Source organism: Sarcophilus harrisii, chromosome 4, assembly GCF_902635505.1.
Source record: "Sarcophilus harrisii chromosome 4, mSarHar1.11, whole genome shotgun sequence".
NCBI classification, from domain to species: Eukaryota; Metazoa; Chordata; class Mammalia; order Dasyuromorphia; family Dasyuridae; genus Sarcophilus; species Sarcophilus harrisii.
This window is the reverse complement of record NC_045429.1, coordinates 7,239,075-7,258,289: the sequence shown is the minus strand read 5'-3', so window position 1 is coordinate 7,258,289 and position 19,215 is coordinate 7,239,075. Positions and strand designations below refer to the sequence as shown.

General features: G+C 42.0%; 1 protein-coding gene across 8 annotated transcripts in view; it reads left to right on the top strand.

Moving 5' to 3' along the window:
* Positions 1-18,993, top strand: part of SRSF11 (serine and arginine rich splicing factor 11) — a 33,635-nt gene extending 14,642 nt beyond the window's left edge. For 5 of the 8 annotated variants that reach the window (XM_031968880.1, XM_031968879.1, XM_031968883.1 and 2 more), the window contains 11 exons: positions 1,574-1,707; positions 5,439-5,548; positions 9,327-9,419; positions 10,051-10,100; positions 11,206-11,333; positions 12,063-12,144; positions 13,803-13,934; positions 14,316-14,405; positions 18,069-18,188; positions 18,276-18,411; positions 18,521-18,993. In XM_031968880.1, the coding sequence (XP_031824740.1) occupies positions 1,574-1,707; positions 5,439-5,548; positions 9,327-9,419; positions 10,051-10,100; positions 11,206-11,333; positions 12,063-12,144; positions 13,803-13,934; positions 14,316-14,405; positions 18,069-18,188; positions 18,276-18,411; positions 18,521-18,718 (1,273 nt within the window). In that variant the 3' untranslated portion in view covers positions 18,719-18,993. The remainder of the gene's footprint in view (positions 1-1,573; positions 1,708-5,438; positions 5,549-9,326; positions 9,420-10,050; positions 10,101-11,205; positions 11,334-12,062; positions 12,145-13,802; positions 13,935-14,315; positions 14,406-18,068; positions 18,189-18,275; positions 18,412-18,520) is intronic. The other 3 variants (XM_031968886.1, XM_031968885.1, XM_031968884.1) reach the window with 3 other exon arrangements.
* Positions 18,994-19,215: the final 222 nt, after the last annotated feature.

Below are 19,215 nucleotides of genomic sequence, written 5' to 3'. Positions count from 1 at the left end.
ATCCTGGTCTTCTGCTTCCTCATCCAGTTCTACCAGGCATACCAACCTGCCTTTTGACTGTTGAGATAGTTCATTAATTTTTGAATTCCGTCGAGATAAAAGGTGATCTTTCAGAGTACTATGGACCCTTATGAAGAAGAGTCCTATTCACTGGGGAAAGGGTTAAATCCTAAGTGTATTCTAAGATGAAAACTATTAGCATTCAAAATTATTTTAGAAGCTAACTTCATTTTAAATTTCATTTTAGTCGCTAACTTCATTTAAACAGTTAAAGGAAAATAATTCAGAGGGCTTCTCTTATTGAAGAAGTAAAAGAGCTAACTTCCAAACTAAGTTTAAGTCCTACCACTAATATTTGTGTGCTATGTAACTGAGCAGTTCTCCCCACTTGTCTCCAAAGTTAGCTATGACCTACATTAGGAGAGACGCAAACCTCAAGTCTAATCCCAAGTTCTTTGAACATTGATTTTTGAAGAGATTTACTAGCCACCATCTAACTTATTTCCCTTTTCTGAAATATGAAAGCATAGTCCCACCACCATGCTAAAACATTGATCCAGCACTTTTATAAACATATTAAGACTCTTAAAACGCATTGACAGATTGAAATCAAGAGAGCAGCCTCACAGCAACATTTGCATGACAGTTGATGACTACTAAATTACTTGCAAACAGTATAGATTAATTTAAGTAGTTTATGCTTTATTGAATATAATAAATGCAGAATGTCTGATGACTGAGATCTTAGTTTTTCCTATTCTAAGTCTGACTTTTTTTTTTTAATATATTATGCAGAATCAGCACAGCTAGAGTATAAGTTTAGAATAAACTTTTTTTATATCATAGTGAGCCCTGTTTGAACATGCAATACTCATCTTCTGGTCATCTTATTTTAATTTGATATCAACTCGTTATAAATGTGATTGATTTCTTACCTTGAAAGTCAAAAGTAAAGCTAATCAATGCCCTCTGTAAATTTTGTAATATTTTACTCAAAGAAAAGAAGCCTTCTCCCTCTGAAGTTTACCAAGATCAAGCTGATTAAGTGAAGCTTTTCACTTTTCTTCCATCTCTTGCCAAAACCTCTGTGCCATTTGCTCTTAAGTTTATATTTGATTATAAATTTCTTTTGTCTATATCCTTATAGTCAAAAGTTTAAATGGAGGAAAGGGGTAGATATGTAAAACTTAGGGTGTAGGCCAAGAAAATTGATTGCTATCAAGATCCGTGATTTAGTGTATTGGAAATTGAGCATTCCATATGAGATCCATTTGCTATATTTATCTTATTGGTTATTAATGCATACCAGAATCTAAAATTTCATTATAGAAAAAATTTTGGTACATTTAATGAGTTGTCAAAATATAAAGTAGAATTGTACTTGTTCTTTTGGAATTGCTATGTATGAATTTAATATTATAGTTTATGAATGAACAGTTTTTGGAAACCTTTGACTTCTGACACGTAATTTTTCCTTTTTCTAATACTGTAATGCTGTGATAACTAATCTGTTTTCTCCATTGTTTTTCTCTCTCCCTCTCCCCCCTCCTTTTTTTTTTTTTTTTTTTTTTAGTGACTCGCCTTTGCCAGTCTCCTCACGTGTCTGTTTTGTAAAGTTCCATGATCCAGACTCAGCAGTTGTGGCACAGCATCTGACAAACACTGTATTCGTTGACAGAGCTTTGATAGTCGTACCCTATGCAGAAGGTTTGTGCTTTGTTTCACTGCCTATGTGGCCATCCTTTTGATGACCGTCTACCTCAGTCTAGTTTTGTAGAGTGAGTAATAGTAGCATGTTAAAAATCTAAGCAATTAACATTTTGAGACCCTTGGTATACTGTGGTCCATAGATTTTAATTACATTGTGGCCAAGTTTTAGTCACTCTTTATTCCGAAAATAAGAATCAGTTCCAATTTTTCTAGTTTAGCTCTTTTTATTAATAAAAATAAAATAACTACCCTTAACTCTTAATTCCTAAAAGACACTTAGTGATTATCTTAATTGGTGTTGAGTTTAACCCCTCTTCCCCCATCCTTAAAAAAGATCCATAAAAACCAGTAGTCTGTTATATATGCACTTTCATATAGTTGCCTTTAAATAAATGCATGACTTGGAATTCCACTTTAATAACAAATGAGAACAGTCGCCATCATTGCCTTTCATTGATTTTTCAAATTGAATTTACCAAATTGTAGATTCCAGTATACCAAGGGTTGAATGATTGTGGTTTGTGTGAAAAGCCAAAAATTCCTTTAGGTTAGGTGCCAGAGGGGCACTGGGCATTTTATTTTATTCCAAGTTTTCTTGTTCAGCCTTGCTATACTTTATAGAATTTCACTAAATAATAAACTCTTCTCTCTGTTATTTGTGTGTGTGATTTTTGTAGTGGAGAAGGCAAATGCAAAGCCCTTCCAGATGACTGAAAAACAGTGGGTCCTCTGCCGCTACAGGGGATTCTAGACAATAACTAAAGGCCAGCAAGCCCCGCTCAAGCCCCCCAGGTGTTTTCCTGGTGTCACCAAATGTTAACCACATTTTCTCTCTTTTTACATTTTAGGCTGTTAAAGTAATTGGACAGGACAAAAGCAGGGGGTGGGGATCTTAACAATGGGACAAGACAGCACTTTTACAGCCACATTATGAAATTTAGGGCAGACTTGAATCCAAATGTACTTTTATTTGATTTATTTCTCTATAAATGTAGTACATGGTTAAGAAAAAAAAATGGAAATGTAAAGTTACTGGAATTTAGGTAAATATGCATATTTGCTGCCAGGCATTTTAAAACAGCAATTTTTTTCCTTTGAACTTGAGGGCAGATAGCTTCTTGGTACTGTCTTTTCTAAAAAGAAGATGCCTTCTATCTCTCAGTATCAACCTGAAAAATTGTACCATGCCTGATAATTGGGTATGCAGATATCTAGTCCAGAAAATATGGGAGAGATTGATTTTGTTTTTCTGAAGAAAGCACCTTCATTTTCTGCTCCCAGCAAAGGCATGCTATCAGATTCTGTCCATCTCAGTAGTAAAGAGTAAGAGCCTGCCTGGGAAGAGTCTTCCCTGGGCTAGGATACATTGCTGAAGTCACTTCTTTTTTATGCTTGTGCCTGGCACCCAAAGCAATCCCTAACGGGAGCCCGATGGATGAGTCTTGGTGCAGGTCTTTGGGGCAAATGCACATAAAATGATAAGTAAGGCCATTTTAGTGAAGCTTTTCCAAAAAAAAAAAAAAAAAGCTTTTGTTTGGAAAGTTTTCTACCCAGTTTTTCTAGATGCTAAATAAAATAGAGCATACCATAAAAATAGAAGGTCCTCATGTACAATTTTGAAGGGAACATGGTCACTTTTTTAGATAAGTTTTTTAAAGTGATTTTTTTAAAAGTCTATTGGAATATAGGTGTTTTTCATTTCAAAAACCTATTCTTGATGTATTTTCTCTTGTGCTGTGCAGTATTAATGTTGCCTGGCACCAGGTGTGTCACTGCACAAATGCTCATTCCCTCTCTCACAGCTCCACTCGGTTTTTAGCTCTTAACCTTTGGTGTTGGCAGTGTATTAGAATTGTACACACAGAGTTGATGGGAAGGCATAGCCTTAATTTGATAACACTGTGATATAGATTTGAAAGGAACTCTTAATATTAATGGATTTGGGGATTATTTAGGTTCCTTGGTTAATGTTTGTTTCTTTTGTCTGTTTCTTTTTTCTTTCATTTCTACACATTCATGCAGTATTTCATGGTTCTATCAAAGCAGCAGTAAAAAAAAAACTCTTGACGCATGAAAATTAACTGGTGAGGGGCCTCATTGCTATTTTCAAATTGTAGTTTTATTTTTAAATAGTATTTTAAAAAAAAAATCAGAGGATCGGATGCATGATTTTTTTTTAATGGATGCAGATCTTCTCTTAGGTGTCTCACAATAAGTTCAAGAGGATTTCTATTGCCAGAAATGTTGCAATTGCACTAATTTGAGATAGAGATGTTGATATATCTTTTATATATCCTCTTGAGACATAATTTTGCATGCAAAATTATCCCTTAATCTCTAGGTATGTTAATATATTGATGCATTAATTAGTGCCCAATATCCAAATGATCTTTTCCCCCTCTCCCTCCATAACTCTTGGTACCTAAATTGATGACAGCTCTGACACAAGCAAGATAACAGTGCTGTGTATTATACATTTGTTTATGTTATCGGCACTCTCAGTATAGGTGGAAGGAACCATTACCTTTATTTAACAGTGGTTTTTCTTTTTTGTTGTTGTGTTTTACAGTTCTTTTCCCTGGTTCAGCCTGAACTATATACCAGGCCCTGCTGAAAATACCACCCAACAGTTTTCTTCTGCAGCTTATCCAGTTTCTCTTAAGTGCCCTGTACATATTGTATGTTTTATGATGAGATGCAGTTTCTTAATATGTATTACAGAAATACTACTGGTATTTGCAAATATGTAGTTAAATTGTATTATTGAACTCTCATTTTGGGGGCTTGGGCACATTAACAGATTAATCCATCTATCTGTATAGGGCTTTTGCTGTTGGATAGGATTAAAATTGTCTACATGAGTATGTGTCTTATTGTAGGACCCTTATTAATATTTATGCTGAATACATAGATTAGGCATTTAAAATGGACATACTTGTCTTTTGTGGCTTCAAGAGTTTGGGCCAAAGTTTGCTTTTTAACTGGCAATATGTAGCAGCATTTTTTGGTACAGTTAGCATGGCACATGTTGGAACATAAAGCATTTCACTACTCAGGTAAGGAATGTGCCAGTCTGTACCCTTCACACACCCAGTGAATATTCAAAGATCTGCAGAGCCATTCAGATTCACTTTGAGTCAGCAAAAGCCCTACGCTTGATTCAACAGAAAATTTCCTTACATACCTTTCTTCTCTTTAATTTTTACAAAATTTGTATGGTAGGTGTAAAAAAAAATCATAGTGAACTGTGCCATATTATTAACCCCTAAATCAACCTTTTTTGTCTTGTGTATCTTGATTTTTCTGTGTGCTTTATAGTGAAGCAGCCGACACGAGTCGTGTTCATAAAACAGCTTTTGAAAGTTGAGAGCACACCCTGGAGAGCCGACTGTGCTTGCTTACCTTTGGTTCATGACTTAAAAATCGAGTACAGGTGATGACATCTTGGCAGTGTTAACAAAAAAGTAGTGTGTATTGTGCTATTTTTTTTTTACTCTAGAAACTTAACCATTTGTAGAGAAAAAGGAAGTCAATTTTTCACACATTGAAGTTTCATTCTGACATAAAATTAGTGATAAATATTAATAGAATTCAAGCTTTATATTTTAGCCAACATAAGTACTTTCAACAAACTCAGGTGGTGTATCAGGGAGACATTTTCTGGGTGTTTTTGTGTGTTTTCTGTCTTGAAAAAGAATGTATTCTAATGCATGGCTATCTCTCTGCAGGAGTTATTCCTGATGAGACTAAGGCTTTGTCTCTGTTGGCACCAGCTAATGCAGTGGCAGGTCTTCTGCCTGGTGGTGGACTTCTGCCTACTCCAAACCCCCTTACCCAGGTACTGCTCCTTGTCAATTCTGAAGAAATGAGAAAGGGAATGGACCCCCATTAAGGGTTTTTAAGATGTAGTCTTACAGCAGCACAAATGGTGAGAATTAGGAGTCAGTCATTCATTCACTTTACTATCCTGTCTTAGAAATCTTACTGCAAATATAAATACTTTGCAAAAACTTATTTTTTTGGGGGGGAAATGTCAGGTGTTTAATGTACTAAAGGCAATTTATGCAGCCTCTTAACAACTGACAAATAAGGTGCCAGCTGAAATAACTAGCACATGCAAATTAGGTCAGTAGGAACTCAGCATCTGGATGTGCTTAATGCTTCTAAAGTGGCTGATGCCAGATCTCTTCTTGATTTGGTAAATTAATAGTTGTAACTATTTCGGAGTATAATTCATTAAGGTAATCATTTGGTTGAACTTACTGTAAGGAATTGTGATTCTGTGGCCTAGAATTCATAGGCTTAAGGTTTAGGGGCTGTCTTAGGCCAAGCTCCCTCTAGGTGTTTTTAACTATGTCTACTACACAACACAACAAGGTCAGCACTGTGCTGCACAGACTTAAAAATCTTCATACCAGTTTAAAAACTCATAATTTCCTTTCTCAGTAATTTTTGACATAATTCAAGGAACACAAAGCATTGTAAACTAATAAAAAAGTAAAATTATCGACTTACAGCTGGCACAATGGAATATTTAGATGACCCCAAAGAGACCCCCCCAAAAGTTTAGTTGTAAAATTTGGGTAAGATTAGCAGAATATAGAACTAATCCAAGAAAATTGCTGGCATTTCTGTGTCTGGAACTAACAAAAGAAATGACAAGATGTTATAGTCTAGATAATTATGGAATGCTGCAAGTATCTGAAAATTTACCTGCCAGTTCATATGCATGATTTACTTAAAACACAGAAAAGGAAAAAAAAAAAAAGAACTTTGATTAACTGGAACGATTCAATGTTGCTTGTAGGGTTGGACTATAAAAGCATTCAAAAAACTAAATTTATTTCCAGGTAGAAGGTTTTATGATGGTTCCCAGAGAAGTTCTGTAGCACTAGATAAAATCTGTTTGGAAGATTGAAAAGTCTAGAGTCCTAAAGAAAATGAGAAGGCAAATATTGAAAGAAGTGTGCCGCCATCACCATACTTGAGAAACAGCAGGTGGTACCAAACTGTTGGTCCTGATTTTTAAAAACCACAGTCTGGTTGGCTTGCCCTTGATGTTGGCTAAGCCCAAGAATTGAAGGAGGTTCTTGTGAGAAGAGGATTGGGAAAACCAGAAAACATACAGAAATTAAGCTTCATATACCTCCTTAAGTCTTAGAGCCTTTAGACTCTAAAGGGGGGGGGGGGGGGGGGGGTGTTGACTTTAATTATGTGGTCACATGAAAAATGGAGGCAAGAGAAGTGAGATGCTAGTCATAGAATTCTTAAAGGTTAGGAAGATCAAAAATGCTCAAATGAGATGATTTTTATTACCTAAAAGTAGAGTTTTTACATAGCTTAAGTTAAAGACAATTAACATTTTCATTATATAGCAGCATAAGAGAATGGACCTCCAAGCCAGGAAGACTTAATGTCTCCTGGCACACACAAGACCCCTTGGTCGTCGGCTACATTCCCCCATAGTTAAAGAGAATATACTGATTTCAAGAAGCCTCTTTACAGGATGTTCCTTAAACCAATGAAATTAAAGAGTTCCATCCCCTTGGCAAGATACGAAACTCATCAACACATACCACAGAGCTATTTCCTTATGAATAAATTCTACAGATCACTGAGAGGAAAGCTTACTAAAACAACAAGTTTTCAAAAGTGACCCCAAAATTTTACAATGCAGGGGCACTTGGAAGCAAGAAGTGGTTCAACATTTGCATATGTTTTTGGTTGACCTAACAATCCCATAATAGACCCCAAGGAAGACAGGGGAAAAAAATTGAACTCTGGAACTCTTATGAGCACAGTAAATTGAAGCAAAATGATTGAATGGGGGAGAGGTATGGATAATGAAAGAAATGTTGAATTGAAAGAAATCACAAAAAAAAAAAAAAAATTAAGTGAAGGGGGAAAATTTTGGCAATTGGGCTAATAGAGTGAAACAAACAGAACATGCAACTCCAGGTGAAGAGGTGATGTGGACTTAAGAGACATACATACATCATGACCTAGCTGAGAATTTGTTTTGTTTATATTTGTAAATAAGGAGTTTTTTTCTTTTGCAGTTGAGGTGGCGGAGGGATGATGTAAGGGAAGAGAGGAGAGCAAATTTGGGTTAATGAAAAAGTAAAAAATTGAATCCGAATTTTTTTTGGTTTGTTTAAAGAAATATCTAATAGATATTCCTAACTATCACAACATAAATATAAAAATTACTGAAAGGCACTGAGCATCTGGAAAACTTGTAAAACAAAAGAAAGGTACTCTCTAGGGGCAAAGGTGGGGGACTATTACAGTAAAGTATTGGATACGTTTTGAGGTCATGTCATGTGACCAGAAAACAGATACTAAAATACTTCTGGTCTGTGAGGCAGGGGGACTGAGGACGTATGTAGTTATATATTATGACTGGACTTTGGATTTCAGTAGTATAGGGAATTTAAGGTGAGAAAATGTCCTTTAGCAGGGCAGAATGCCCTGCTCCAGAATAACCTGCTACCCTGTAGTCCTTGGGCACAACCAGCGTGGCTCAGAAGAAAAAGCAAGGCTGGCAATCGCACAGCCCTGCCTCACTTCAGTCCACTTCTCTTCACGGCATGGGGTCAGCCTCCCTGATGCAGAACCAAGGACGGACAACAAGTAGTGACACTTCTGTGCCCAGGCTCTTGCCAGAGGTGAACCCAAACAATTCCTTGGAAAATGCTTTTCAGTTAGCCACCATGGTGGGGCTATGCTCCCCAATAAAGCAAATTAGTATCTGTGAATTATTCTCCTTGATTATTCTCTAAACTTGTTTGTGTCAGAAGCAGGACTTAGAAGGCATCAGAGAGCTACCTTCTATCTGTTGATGTTTTTACCCAATAGATCTTTTCTCAAGGGATTGAATGAGTGGCATCAGTTTTTTATTTTATAAATTTTTGGAGTTATGTTGTAGCAAACCTCAGAAAAGACCCATGCTCTTGAAGTAGCTTTATAAAAAGTGTATTTCACGCATATTGCAGTCATCGGAAATTTTTGTTGAGAATTTATATTTCCAGCCTGTAGGACTAAAATAAGAAGTGCTAATCCCTGTTCTCTTACAAATTAGCAAGTAAGGAGTTATATTTACTTTGGTTGCAGGCAGCAAGCATGGGACACTAGTCTCTTTCTGATCCCAAGCATTTTGTCCTGTTGGTAATTGAGGGGGAAGAGGAGAATCGGAAAAAATGGCTGGTAGTTAGAATAAGGAATCTTGAAAAGGCTCTTTGAGTAGAGAGCTAAACCCAGGTAAATATATGCAATAAAAATGACTAAACACTTGATTTGCAAAAATTGCGAAATTGTAGAGCTGACTGGGTGCTGAGAAATAGCTAGTCCATCTACAAGTGGAGGTCAAGGGAATGGAAAGGGGAGTGGAAAAATGTGTTGGAGCATGAGGCTGTTCATCTAAATATGGAATTCTTGACAAGAATTTGAGTTTTCTGCTGCAAGATCTTTTTAAATTTGTAATATTGAGGATATCTTTCAGTCATGGTTTTGAGACCAGTGGTTTGTGTGCTGCAGCTGGCCCAATGGCATTGGGTGCGTTCAGGTTGGTTGAGTGTCTTTTCGGTCCCTAGATGCCTCCCTTTTGTCCTCCACAGATTGGTGCTGTTCCTCTGGCGGCTTTGGGGGCCCCTGCTCTGGACCCCGCCCTTGCTGCTCTCGGGCTTCCTGGGGCAAACTTGAACTCTCAGGTAGAGTTTCCTTTTTCACTTGGGTCTTTTTACTGATTTATCATTCCTCAGTCAAGAAGGCTTCATTTCTGTGATCCTTGTTTTGATCATCTCCTGGTATAGTATTAGTTATGTGCTTCATGTAAACTTGATGTCATGAAGCCCCAATGGAATTTAGGGTTAGCAGTGTCTCCCACTTGGGATTGCAGCATCTGTAGCTGCCAGTTGTCTCAGCATCAGCAGTTTGGGCTAGAGACGGAGACCAGCGTGCACATTCATTGCTGTGAAGGGTGGCTTATGCATCTTACACATGTCAGTTAGTCTGGGTTTATTCTTTGCTCTTCCACGTTTTCTCCAAGATAGTTTGGGATGGGAAATTCTTTTATATATAGGACCATTGCTATTTAGGAATTAATTCATTATTAGCTAATAAACTTGGGATTTTTAAATTTTTAGATTGTTCTATTCTCACCACCCCTTAGAGGACATGCCTAAATGAAAACTGTCAACTCATCACAACAGTGTGGGAGGTGTAGTGGTGGCCATTTCATATCAGCTGTCTCTCTGGGGTTGTAAAGCCAGTGTACGGCTATCAGGGGATGAATCTTCAATTATTAGATAACACATTCTCTTTTCAATGTCCTTTTTACAGTCTCTTGCTGCAGATCAGTTACTGAAGCTAATGAGTACCGTGGATCCCAAGTAAGTTTTCTGTAATGTAAATTGAAGTGTGTTACAGATGAGGACAAAGTGCATGTTTAGGGCCTAACTAGTTTGGGGGGAACTTATATAGCATGTTAACTTAATGTTATATTTCTTGAACTTGAACTTGCAGTGTTTGCAAGACCTTCCTTAATTTTACTTGTGTAAATAATTCTTATTTACAAAATCTGCCTTATGTGGATTCATAAGCTGGTAACCAAATTATCCTAAGATACAGTTAATTTTTTGTGGATCCAAAGCATTTTAGGAGTAGGATTATTCGATTAGTTTCATGGCATGGCCGTTAAAAAAAAGCCCAGGTGAGGTGGAGAATATACCAAAGCAATTGGGATGGCAATTACTTTCATTCACAGAAATACCTTAGTTAAAAAAATTGATGTGGTGAAATCTTAAATCAGGTTTTATGATGTGACAGTTCAGTAGAAGAGTAACTGAGATTTTTTTATTAGTAGTATTATTCTAGTCTTGTTTTCAAAACATAATAGCTGATACTTGTGGGGGAATTTCTGCAAAGAATGTTTATCTAGTGATCCAAAATGTCTTTGTGTAGTATCAAGCTACATTTTGTATTTTGGGGTCAGATGTTGATATATCACACCAGGGCTTTGTTCTTTAGATTCCTTTCAAGATGACTGAGAATCCTGACATAAAAATCCTAGCTTTAATCACTTCTCATTGGACCCCCAACTCCAACTCGCTTTACCCAATCCGTCATCAATAGTAGTAAACATTTATTAAGTGCCTGTCTGCCAGGCACTGTACTAAAGTTCTGCAGTTACCAAAAAAAAGGAGAGGAAAAAAGGCAGCGTGGAGGGGGAAGAGAGGGATAGACAAAGCAATCTTGAGTCCTGAGGGAGTGCAGCCAAGTGGGGAAAGATCCCCTCTACTGACATCTGGGTTTGGAGCTGCACAGTGATGAGATGTTCTCAACTGCCCCTGCACAGCGCTCTCAGGCGTAACTGCCCAAGGCACTGGGGGAACTTTGTGTGTTCTCCACTGGGCAAAGTTGGATTAGAAGTTGCCACTTTAAAATGGGATTCTTCCACCCCACCCCCCGGACTCAGATGTAGCTCTTTGGTTTCAGGTTGAACCATGTAGCTGCAGGCCTTGTCTCCCCGAGTCTGAAATCTGACACCTCGAGTAAAGAAATTGAGGAGGCCATGAAAAGAGTGAGAGAAGCACAGTCTCTGATCTCTGCCGCCATCGAGCCAGGTAAGTCCGGAGTGTGTGTGGGCAGCTGTGTAGCACACTGACTGGACCCAAAAGTTGGAAAGACTCCTTTCTGAGTTCAAACCCTGCTTCAGACATTGAGCTTTGTGAGTCTGGGCAAGTCAGAAGTCACCATTCTGATCCTGCAAATTTGCAGATAAGTGAAAAAATGAATGGGAGAAAATAGCTGTAGCAGTATTAGCAGTAGCAACTCATGATAGAAAGACAAAAGCCTAGAAGGGAAAACATATGACTGTAGCCTGTAGATGGGGATGCCTTGGATGTGCAGGGCCATATTTCAAATAGAGAGCTGGGGCAGTACGAAAGCTTGGAAGCATCCTTGGAGTTTGTGGGTTCCTTTCATTTTTAACAGACCCCTTGTTAGCAGTAAGCAACATATTTCTTGTTTCATTCCGTGTCTTTCAGCTCCAACCCCATGGTTTTCCCATGAGCATGAGCTCCTTGAACAATTCTGAGGCACTACCTTACGTTAGCTTCGTAAATGGACCAGAAAAGGGAGAAAGACAAATGTTGGTGGGATGTGGGAAAGATGAGACATTGATGCAGAATTTTTTCACAAATGTAAGAAAAAACCAAGGCGCCAGTGAGAGGGAAGATAGCAAATTTACAATAACAAAATTACTTTGAAAAGATACTGTCTCTAAGAGTTCTTAAGACATGCTCTTTAGCATACTTGTGAACCCAGAACTTGTTTTTCCTTTCTATTTCTAGATAAGAAAGAAGAAAAACGAAGACACTCGAGATCCAGGTCACGTTCCAGGAGGAGGAGAACTCCTTCGTCTTCCAGGCATAGGTCAGAGCACTATTTCTCTGCCATTTGCATGTGCTAAAGTGCTCTTTCATGTGTCATCCCCTTTTCCTGTCCCTTGCTGGGCATTCGTAAATTTTCCAGGATGCTGATTGCATAGACCAGAGCAGGTAGTCTGTCTGTTCAGACCAGGAAAACAAAATAGCTTGTGAGAATCTTAAAGCTCAGTGAGTTTGAAACCAAACTGAGGGATCTCTGATCCTTGCCTTGAGCAACACCGCAATCTCCAGTCACTTGGATTTGCAGCTTGGGGATCATCTTTGTCCCATCACCGATGTCCCACTTACCATGACACTGCCAAAACATTTGCCTGCATGATAATCTCTTGGAATGCCTATCTTTCTACCCTAGGGGCTTTTGCTTGAGTTGAGGCCTTTCATCACCCCTCCATGGTTCAATCATGTTGGATTCCTAGGGACCCCCTGGACCATACTGTCCCAAGAGTTTTCTTGGTACCTGGGGAGATTGCCATTTCCTTATTCAGTGAGCTAAGACAGATTAAGTGATTGGCCTAGGCACACAGCTCCTGGGTGTCTGAGGCCAATCTCAAGGATGCTCTCTCCATCCAAGGCATATAGCTGCTCCTTTCATCTGTGGGCTGACATCAGAGCCTCTCAGCTGTTCTCCCTGCACTCCCTGCTGCAGGACACCATCAGTGGTGTCTGTGCCATTTTAAGAATGTACCCAGTATGTCCTGCCCTTCTCAGAGATCTACTTCTAGGTTAAACATGGGCAGCTTCCTGCACTTTATCATCCCACCACCTATATGGGGCATTTTAAAAAACACAAAAACAAACACAATAGGACTTTGTTCCCTTTGGAGACCTGGATCAAGCTCCTTATAAATGGATGATGAGCAGAATGACTGCTCTTGTTTCAGACAGATCCGACTTCAGGGAACCTGTTTAGGATCTTTTTAATCCTATATTCTAGAATTTTGCCAGGCTAAATCTTAGCAGATTGTTACAGTTTTTTGAATGTGACAGAGTGCACAAATCCAAACATTGAGGAGAAGCAACATGGTTGAATGCAGCAGTTGAGATTTAAAAAAAAAAAAAAAAAAAAAAAAAAGGTTTTATTGGATGACAAACCTGATCTTCAGAATCCAGTCAGTGCCCCAGGCCAATAGTTTTCTGGCTCTTGGTCAGCTTGATCAGGCCATGCCCTAGAATTTAGACCATGCTGTCCCTCTGGAGGATGGAAGGGGAGGGCAATCTGAGAGGGTCAGACCAGGGGGAAGGATAGGGGTGCAGAAGTTGTCTGGCATGGTCATGTGGTGCTTGGAGAGGAGCGATGGTGCTGTAGAGCACTGGCTCAGACTTTTGTGTCATGGACGGAGTTAGGTGGCCATCACAACCTGTGGCACTCACCTCCCTCTAACCTGGGTGTCCTAGGCTTGTGAAAGTTCAATAACCAAGAGCCATTAAACTGGCCAGGACTGAGGGGCACGAAAGAGCACGGAGCCCCTTGGGGTTCTTCATTTACAAGAAAGGGGAATTCTCTGACCTGACGACCATCCTTTTTATCTATCACTATTACAAAACGTGTATTCTCTGTCTTTGATGCTCTGAAAAATAGATGTTTTAAACTTGAGTGTGATTTCTTGGACTCAAATAGTCACCTTGTGGCTTGTTCCTATTAAGACGGTCAAGAAGCAGATCCAGAAGGAGATCACATTCTAAGTCAAGAAGTAGGCGACGATCCAAAAGTCCACGACGGAGGAGATCTCATTCTAGAGAGCGAGGCCGAAGATCCAGGAGCACGTCAAAGACCAGGTACGGGCCTGAGTCACGCCCCAGTGTTCTGGGAGGAAACTTGGCTAATCGTTTGGAGACATGGTTTATAAGGGAGTCGGAATTGGAACAGAGCTATAGAGGAACCTCTCCACCCTGGCCCCCCGCGGGGCTCTGTGCTTGTTGGGCGTTGGGTTAGAGAAGCAGACATGTGGTCAGGACCCAGAAGGCTCCCTTCCCTGGGGCATTGGCGATCCCAGCCTAGTGTGCTCCCCTAAATATTCTTCTCACAGAAGACTCTGCCATGGCAGCAAAGTCTCCCTATCCTTCCCCTGTTTCCTTGTGCACCCCTGCAGCATTAAGGATGCCCATTTAATAAGTCCAGGCACAGCAGTGACTGTTATGATCCTTCTGCCTTTGTAGAGACAAAAAGAAAGAAGAAAAAGAAAAAAAGCGTTCGAAAACACCCCCCAAGAGCTACAGCACGGCACGGCGGTCACGGAGCACGAGTCGGTGAGTGCCCTACTGGGTTCAGAGCCACAGTGTGGGGACTGTCTGTGGGCCTGGGCGGCTGTCCTGGGACCCCTGTGGGCTGCTGCCACAGCTGGGGTTGCCCCTCCCATGGACCCAGTATTTGTTCCTCCGATTCAGAGGAGCCTTGGGCAGCTTGGTCTGTGTTTGGCCCCAGCCCTCGGCCTTGGGCTCCTGGTGCCACCAAGGGAAGTTTGTAAGTTAGTCCCCACACTGGTCCATCAGCTGCCTCCTGTCAAAGTGCCTACCTCTTGGTGATCCACCCCCTTAGAGAGGGTGCCGAGGGCATTGGGCTTTGTAAGATTGGGGCTCATGAGCTTCCTTAACTGGAGCCGGCTAGATACCTGGCACAGGGGCACGTCAACACATCCATGACATTCTCAGGGGGTGAGCTCTCAGTCTGCAGGAACTGGTGATCATGGTGCCAGGGAGGGGGTTGGTAGAGGGGAGGCGCACGCTCAGGACAGCCAGGAGCCCATGAAGGCTCTGGGAGAGCACAGGTGGGGAGGGAGAACTCATGTCAAGGATCAGAGGTCAGGATCAGGACCTAGCTGTGTCTGGTGAGAAAAGTGCTTTTCTTGGCCGGTATTGTGTCTGGCAGAGTGGTTCTGTGCAGAGTGAGGTGGGAGGCACCTCAGGGGCACATGAAGGGGATGGTGTTGGGGGCATCAACTTGTTAACAAAGCCTTTGGACAGAAAAGCCTGGGGTTGGCAGCTCTGACCCAATGTCCATGGAGTCTCCAGCTGGAGGAAATGCTGGAAATGGCTTTGTGCAGGGCCCAGGGTGACTACTCCTGGTAGTGTGACTTTGCCTCTTCCCTGGAGGGGTGTGAGGGATGAAATGTTGTTCCATGCCCACCCCATTCGGAATTGCATTCTCACCTGCTGGAGTTAGGCTTTGTGGGCCCAAATGCATTTGGGCTGAAGGTTTGGAGGAAGAAGGTTAATGGAGGGAAGAATCTAGAAGGGCCTCCCAGAAGAGCCACAATGGAGAGCTTGGGGTCTTGCCTGTGGGAGATGAGCCTGGAAGTCTGCATTTCTTCCTGGGGCCGTGGGGAGCCATGGAGGCAACTTGAGAAGCATTGGCACTGTGCCTGGTCTTAGGGTGACTGCTGAAGGGTGGGGGGCATCTTCAGTCCAAGGAAGAGGCAGTACTTAGGGTGGTCTCACGGTCCGAGAGCTCCAGAGAGGCCTGAGGATCTGAAGGAGCCTGCAGATCGGAACCCCAGAACCCAGCTACACATGGGGGCCCTGATGGGAATCCCCCAACAGGGAAGAGGAAGAAGCCTTGCATCAGGAAGACTGGGATCAGAAGGAGACATTTGGGCTCACCCAGCTTCTGTCCCACTCTGGTCTCTACCTTGGGTTTTGGCTTTCCAGGTGTGCTCCAGCCCCAGCCCAGGAGGGATAGCCCCTCCCTCCTTTGGCACATCACACTCAGCATGGGGCAGTGTACCCTTCCCTTCTGCTTCCTTCCCATCGAAAATGTTGCCTAAAAACTAAAGAGCAACACTGTTTCACATGGGAAAAAAGACTCCTGCAGATGTGGTTGTTCAGTAATAAGCAAATAGAATGGCTTTTTAAGGTGCCAAAGGTCCCCCCCAGGAGCGGGCCATAAAGGGACCTTTGAAAGTCAACTTCAGCATTGCCGATTCACAGGTGAGAGAAGTCCCAGATCTCCCATGGGTGCTCAGTCACCTGGTCTGGAGGCTGACTTGGGCTCATCTGCTACCCACAGTCTTGTAAGAGCTGTCATACAGCAGGACTGTATAGTGGGGAGAGGGAAGGGAAATGACCTTAGAAAATAATCTCCCCTCCTCCCCAAGGCCTGTGCAAAGGGCAACCAGCCATGGCCCAGACACCATACTGGGTGTTACCTGTTGCTGTTTATCCCCTGTCCCTAGGTGAGATCAGAAAGGAGCTGCGCTTTTGGGATGGAAAACTGAGAATAATTCTGAAGAGCCTTTTTCCTCTGTCTTAAAAGAATAGTGAAGAATCGGCTCACATCTGTTTCATCCAGTGGCATTTAAACTTTAAAGCTCCTTTAAATAAGTTTTGTTTATTTTTAAAGAGTTAACCTTTGTCTCGTTGACTGAAAGTTGGCTATTTTTGGTTACAACAAAAATAATGAATTCAGCCACATAGCATAATGGATAGAGAGTCAGTCCCGAAGTCAGCATGACCCAAGTTCAAACCTAGCCTCAATTTTTTTTTTTTTTTATCCCAATTACATGTAATGAATAGTTTTCACTTTTCATCGTTGTAAAACTGGGCATTTAGTACAGGCATGTTTGCTGTCCTTAATGTACAACTTCCATCAATCAGATCGCTTGCTGTCTCAGGGAGAAGTTGAGTGAATGGGAAAAATTTTAAATGCCTAATTTTACGTTGGGGGTGAGGGGGAGAGACAGAACAAAAGGGGGAAATCACAAGAAAAAGTGAAAATCGTCTGCTTTGATCTGCACACTGCCTGCATAGCTCTTTGGATGTGGGTGGCTCTTTCCATCGCAAGCCTGTATCATGGATCATTGATTACTAGTGACAAGAGCCACGTCCTTCAGAATCATCATCCAATCTCGTTATTGCCCTAAACAATGAAATCCTGGTTCTGCTCAGTTCATGGTAGTGTCTCCAGGCTACTCTGAAATCTTCCTGATGGTCGTTTCTCATAGAACAATATTCCCTAACATTCATATGTCACAGTTTATTCAATCATTCCCCAACTGAGGGGCATCCACTCCCTTTCCAGTTCCTTTCCTCTACAAAAAGAGCTGCTGCAAACATTTTTGCACGTGTGGGTCTTTGTCCTTTTTTATGATCTTTTTGGGATACAAACTCGGTCACTGCTGGGTCCAAGGGCATGCATAGTTGGATGGCCTTTTAGACACAGTTCCAGATTGCTCTCCAGAAAGGTTGGATCTGTTCACAATTCCATCAACAATGCATCAGTGTCCCAGATTTCCCACATCTCCCCCAATATTCGTCATTATCGTTTCCTGTCATCTTAGCCAATCTGACAGGTGTGTAGTGGTACTTCAGAGTTCTCCTTGTTTGTATTTCTCTAATGAGTAGTGATTTACTGACTATAGATGGCTTTAACTTTATCTCAAAATTGTTTGCATCCTTGAATCATTTATCGATTAGGGAATGATTTATATTCTTAGAAGTTGGACTGTATAGTTCAGAAACGAGCTGCCCTTTTTGATAATTGCCTTTTGATCTAGAGAGAGTCGCATAGCCTCAGTTTACCTCCGTAGTTTGTCTGTCATCATCCTCGCCTTCCATGGTAGTTGCCAGGATCAGTTGGAAGAATAATTGATTGTAAAGCAATTTTATCCTGCACTGGTTCTAGCCACGCTACTCATTTATTTTAGGAGAATTCATTGCACCAGTTTTGTGACTTCTGGTTTTCTTTAGCCATAGTTTTTGTTGATAGTCACTTTGGGATCTTTTCAGAATGAATGGTTGTTGCCAGGCAACTGGGATAAATAAGGGAAGAGAATGATGGTGGCTGCGCCAGTGACTTTAGGAGTGTAGGCCTGTTTTTGAGATTTTGGCTCTGAGCATGGGGCTGTGGGACAGCTTTGGTGCTTAGGGACAGAGGGTCACATGGTCCTTGGGGGGGTCTGTGGGGGTCCTTCACAGGCCAGCATACTTATATCCTTGTAGGGAGAGGCGGCGTCGGAGGAGCCGAAGTGGGACGCGGTCCCCCAAGAAGCCTCGCTCTCCCAAGAGGAAGCTTTCTCGGTCGCCCTCACCCCGGAGGTGAGCACAGGGGCAGCTGGGGGGAAGGCGGACATGGTGAGGGCACCAGCCTTTGTGGTTTTCTCATGGTTCTCTGTCTGGTTCCAGACATAAAAAGGAAAAGAAAAAAGACAAGGACAAAGAGCGGCGCGATGAGCGCGAACGCTCTACCAGCAAAAAGAAGAAGAGCAAAGACAAGGAGAAGGAGCGGGAGAGGAAGTCTGAGAGCGACAAGGATGTCAAAGTAGGTCTAGGGGGCGGGGCCCTGGGGTGGGGACCTGAGGCAGTGTGGATGGGGGCAGGGCCACCCCTCCTGGGACAGACTTTGACTTGGCTTGTGCTTGTGGGCAAAGCAGGTGACGAGAGATTACGATGAGGAGGAGCAGGGCTACGACAGCGAGAAGGACAAGAAGGAGGAGAAGAAGGCGCCCGAGGGGGGCTCCCCCAAGCCCAAGGAGTCCTCGGTGGAGAAGGGCAGTGGGGACTCCCTACGTGAGTCCAAAGTGAACGGCGACGACCATCACGAGGAGGACATGGACATGAGTGACTGAGGCCCGGCCCGGCCGTGCACATGCCTCCGTGTCATTCCCCGCCTGGTCTCTGTCTGCCCCGTGTGTTACCCCAAACCTAGATGTGTCGAGCTCTGAGCTCCCAGTGGTCGTCCAGCTCCCGATCCTCTGGGTCACCCCTCCTGGGGATGGCGTCGGCCCCCTGTGCTGAGGGGCTGCGGGGGGCCACGAGAGTGACCGGCTGCATGCATCTCCAGCAGGCATGGATTGTGGATGTTGTATGATCTCTCCTCCCTTATTAAATAAGCTCACGTAGACGATTTCTAGAGTTTGATTCCTTACAGTACTAGAGCCGTATAGGGAATGCACTGATTGCATGTTAATTGTGGCAGGAATATCCTCAATGTCTCTTCGAGTCTACATCATAACACGAGAACGGAGTCTGCTTAGGGCCTTCGGTGGGTCAGTGTGATCAAATTAACATTTCATCCGTAACATCAAGAATCTCCTTGGAGCCTCGGGGCTGATTTTTTTTTTTT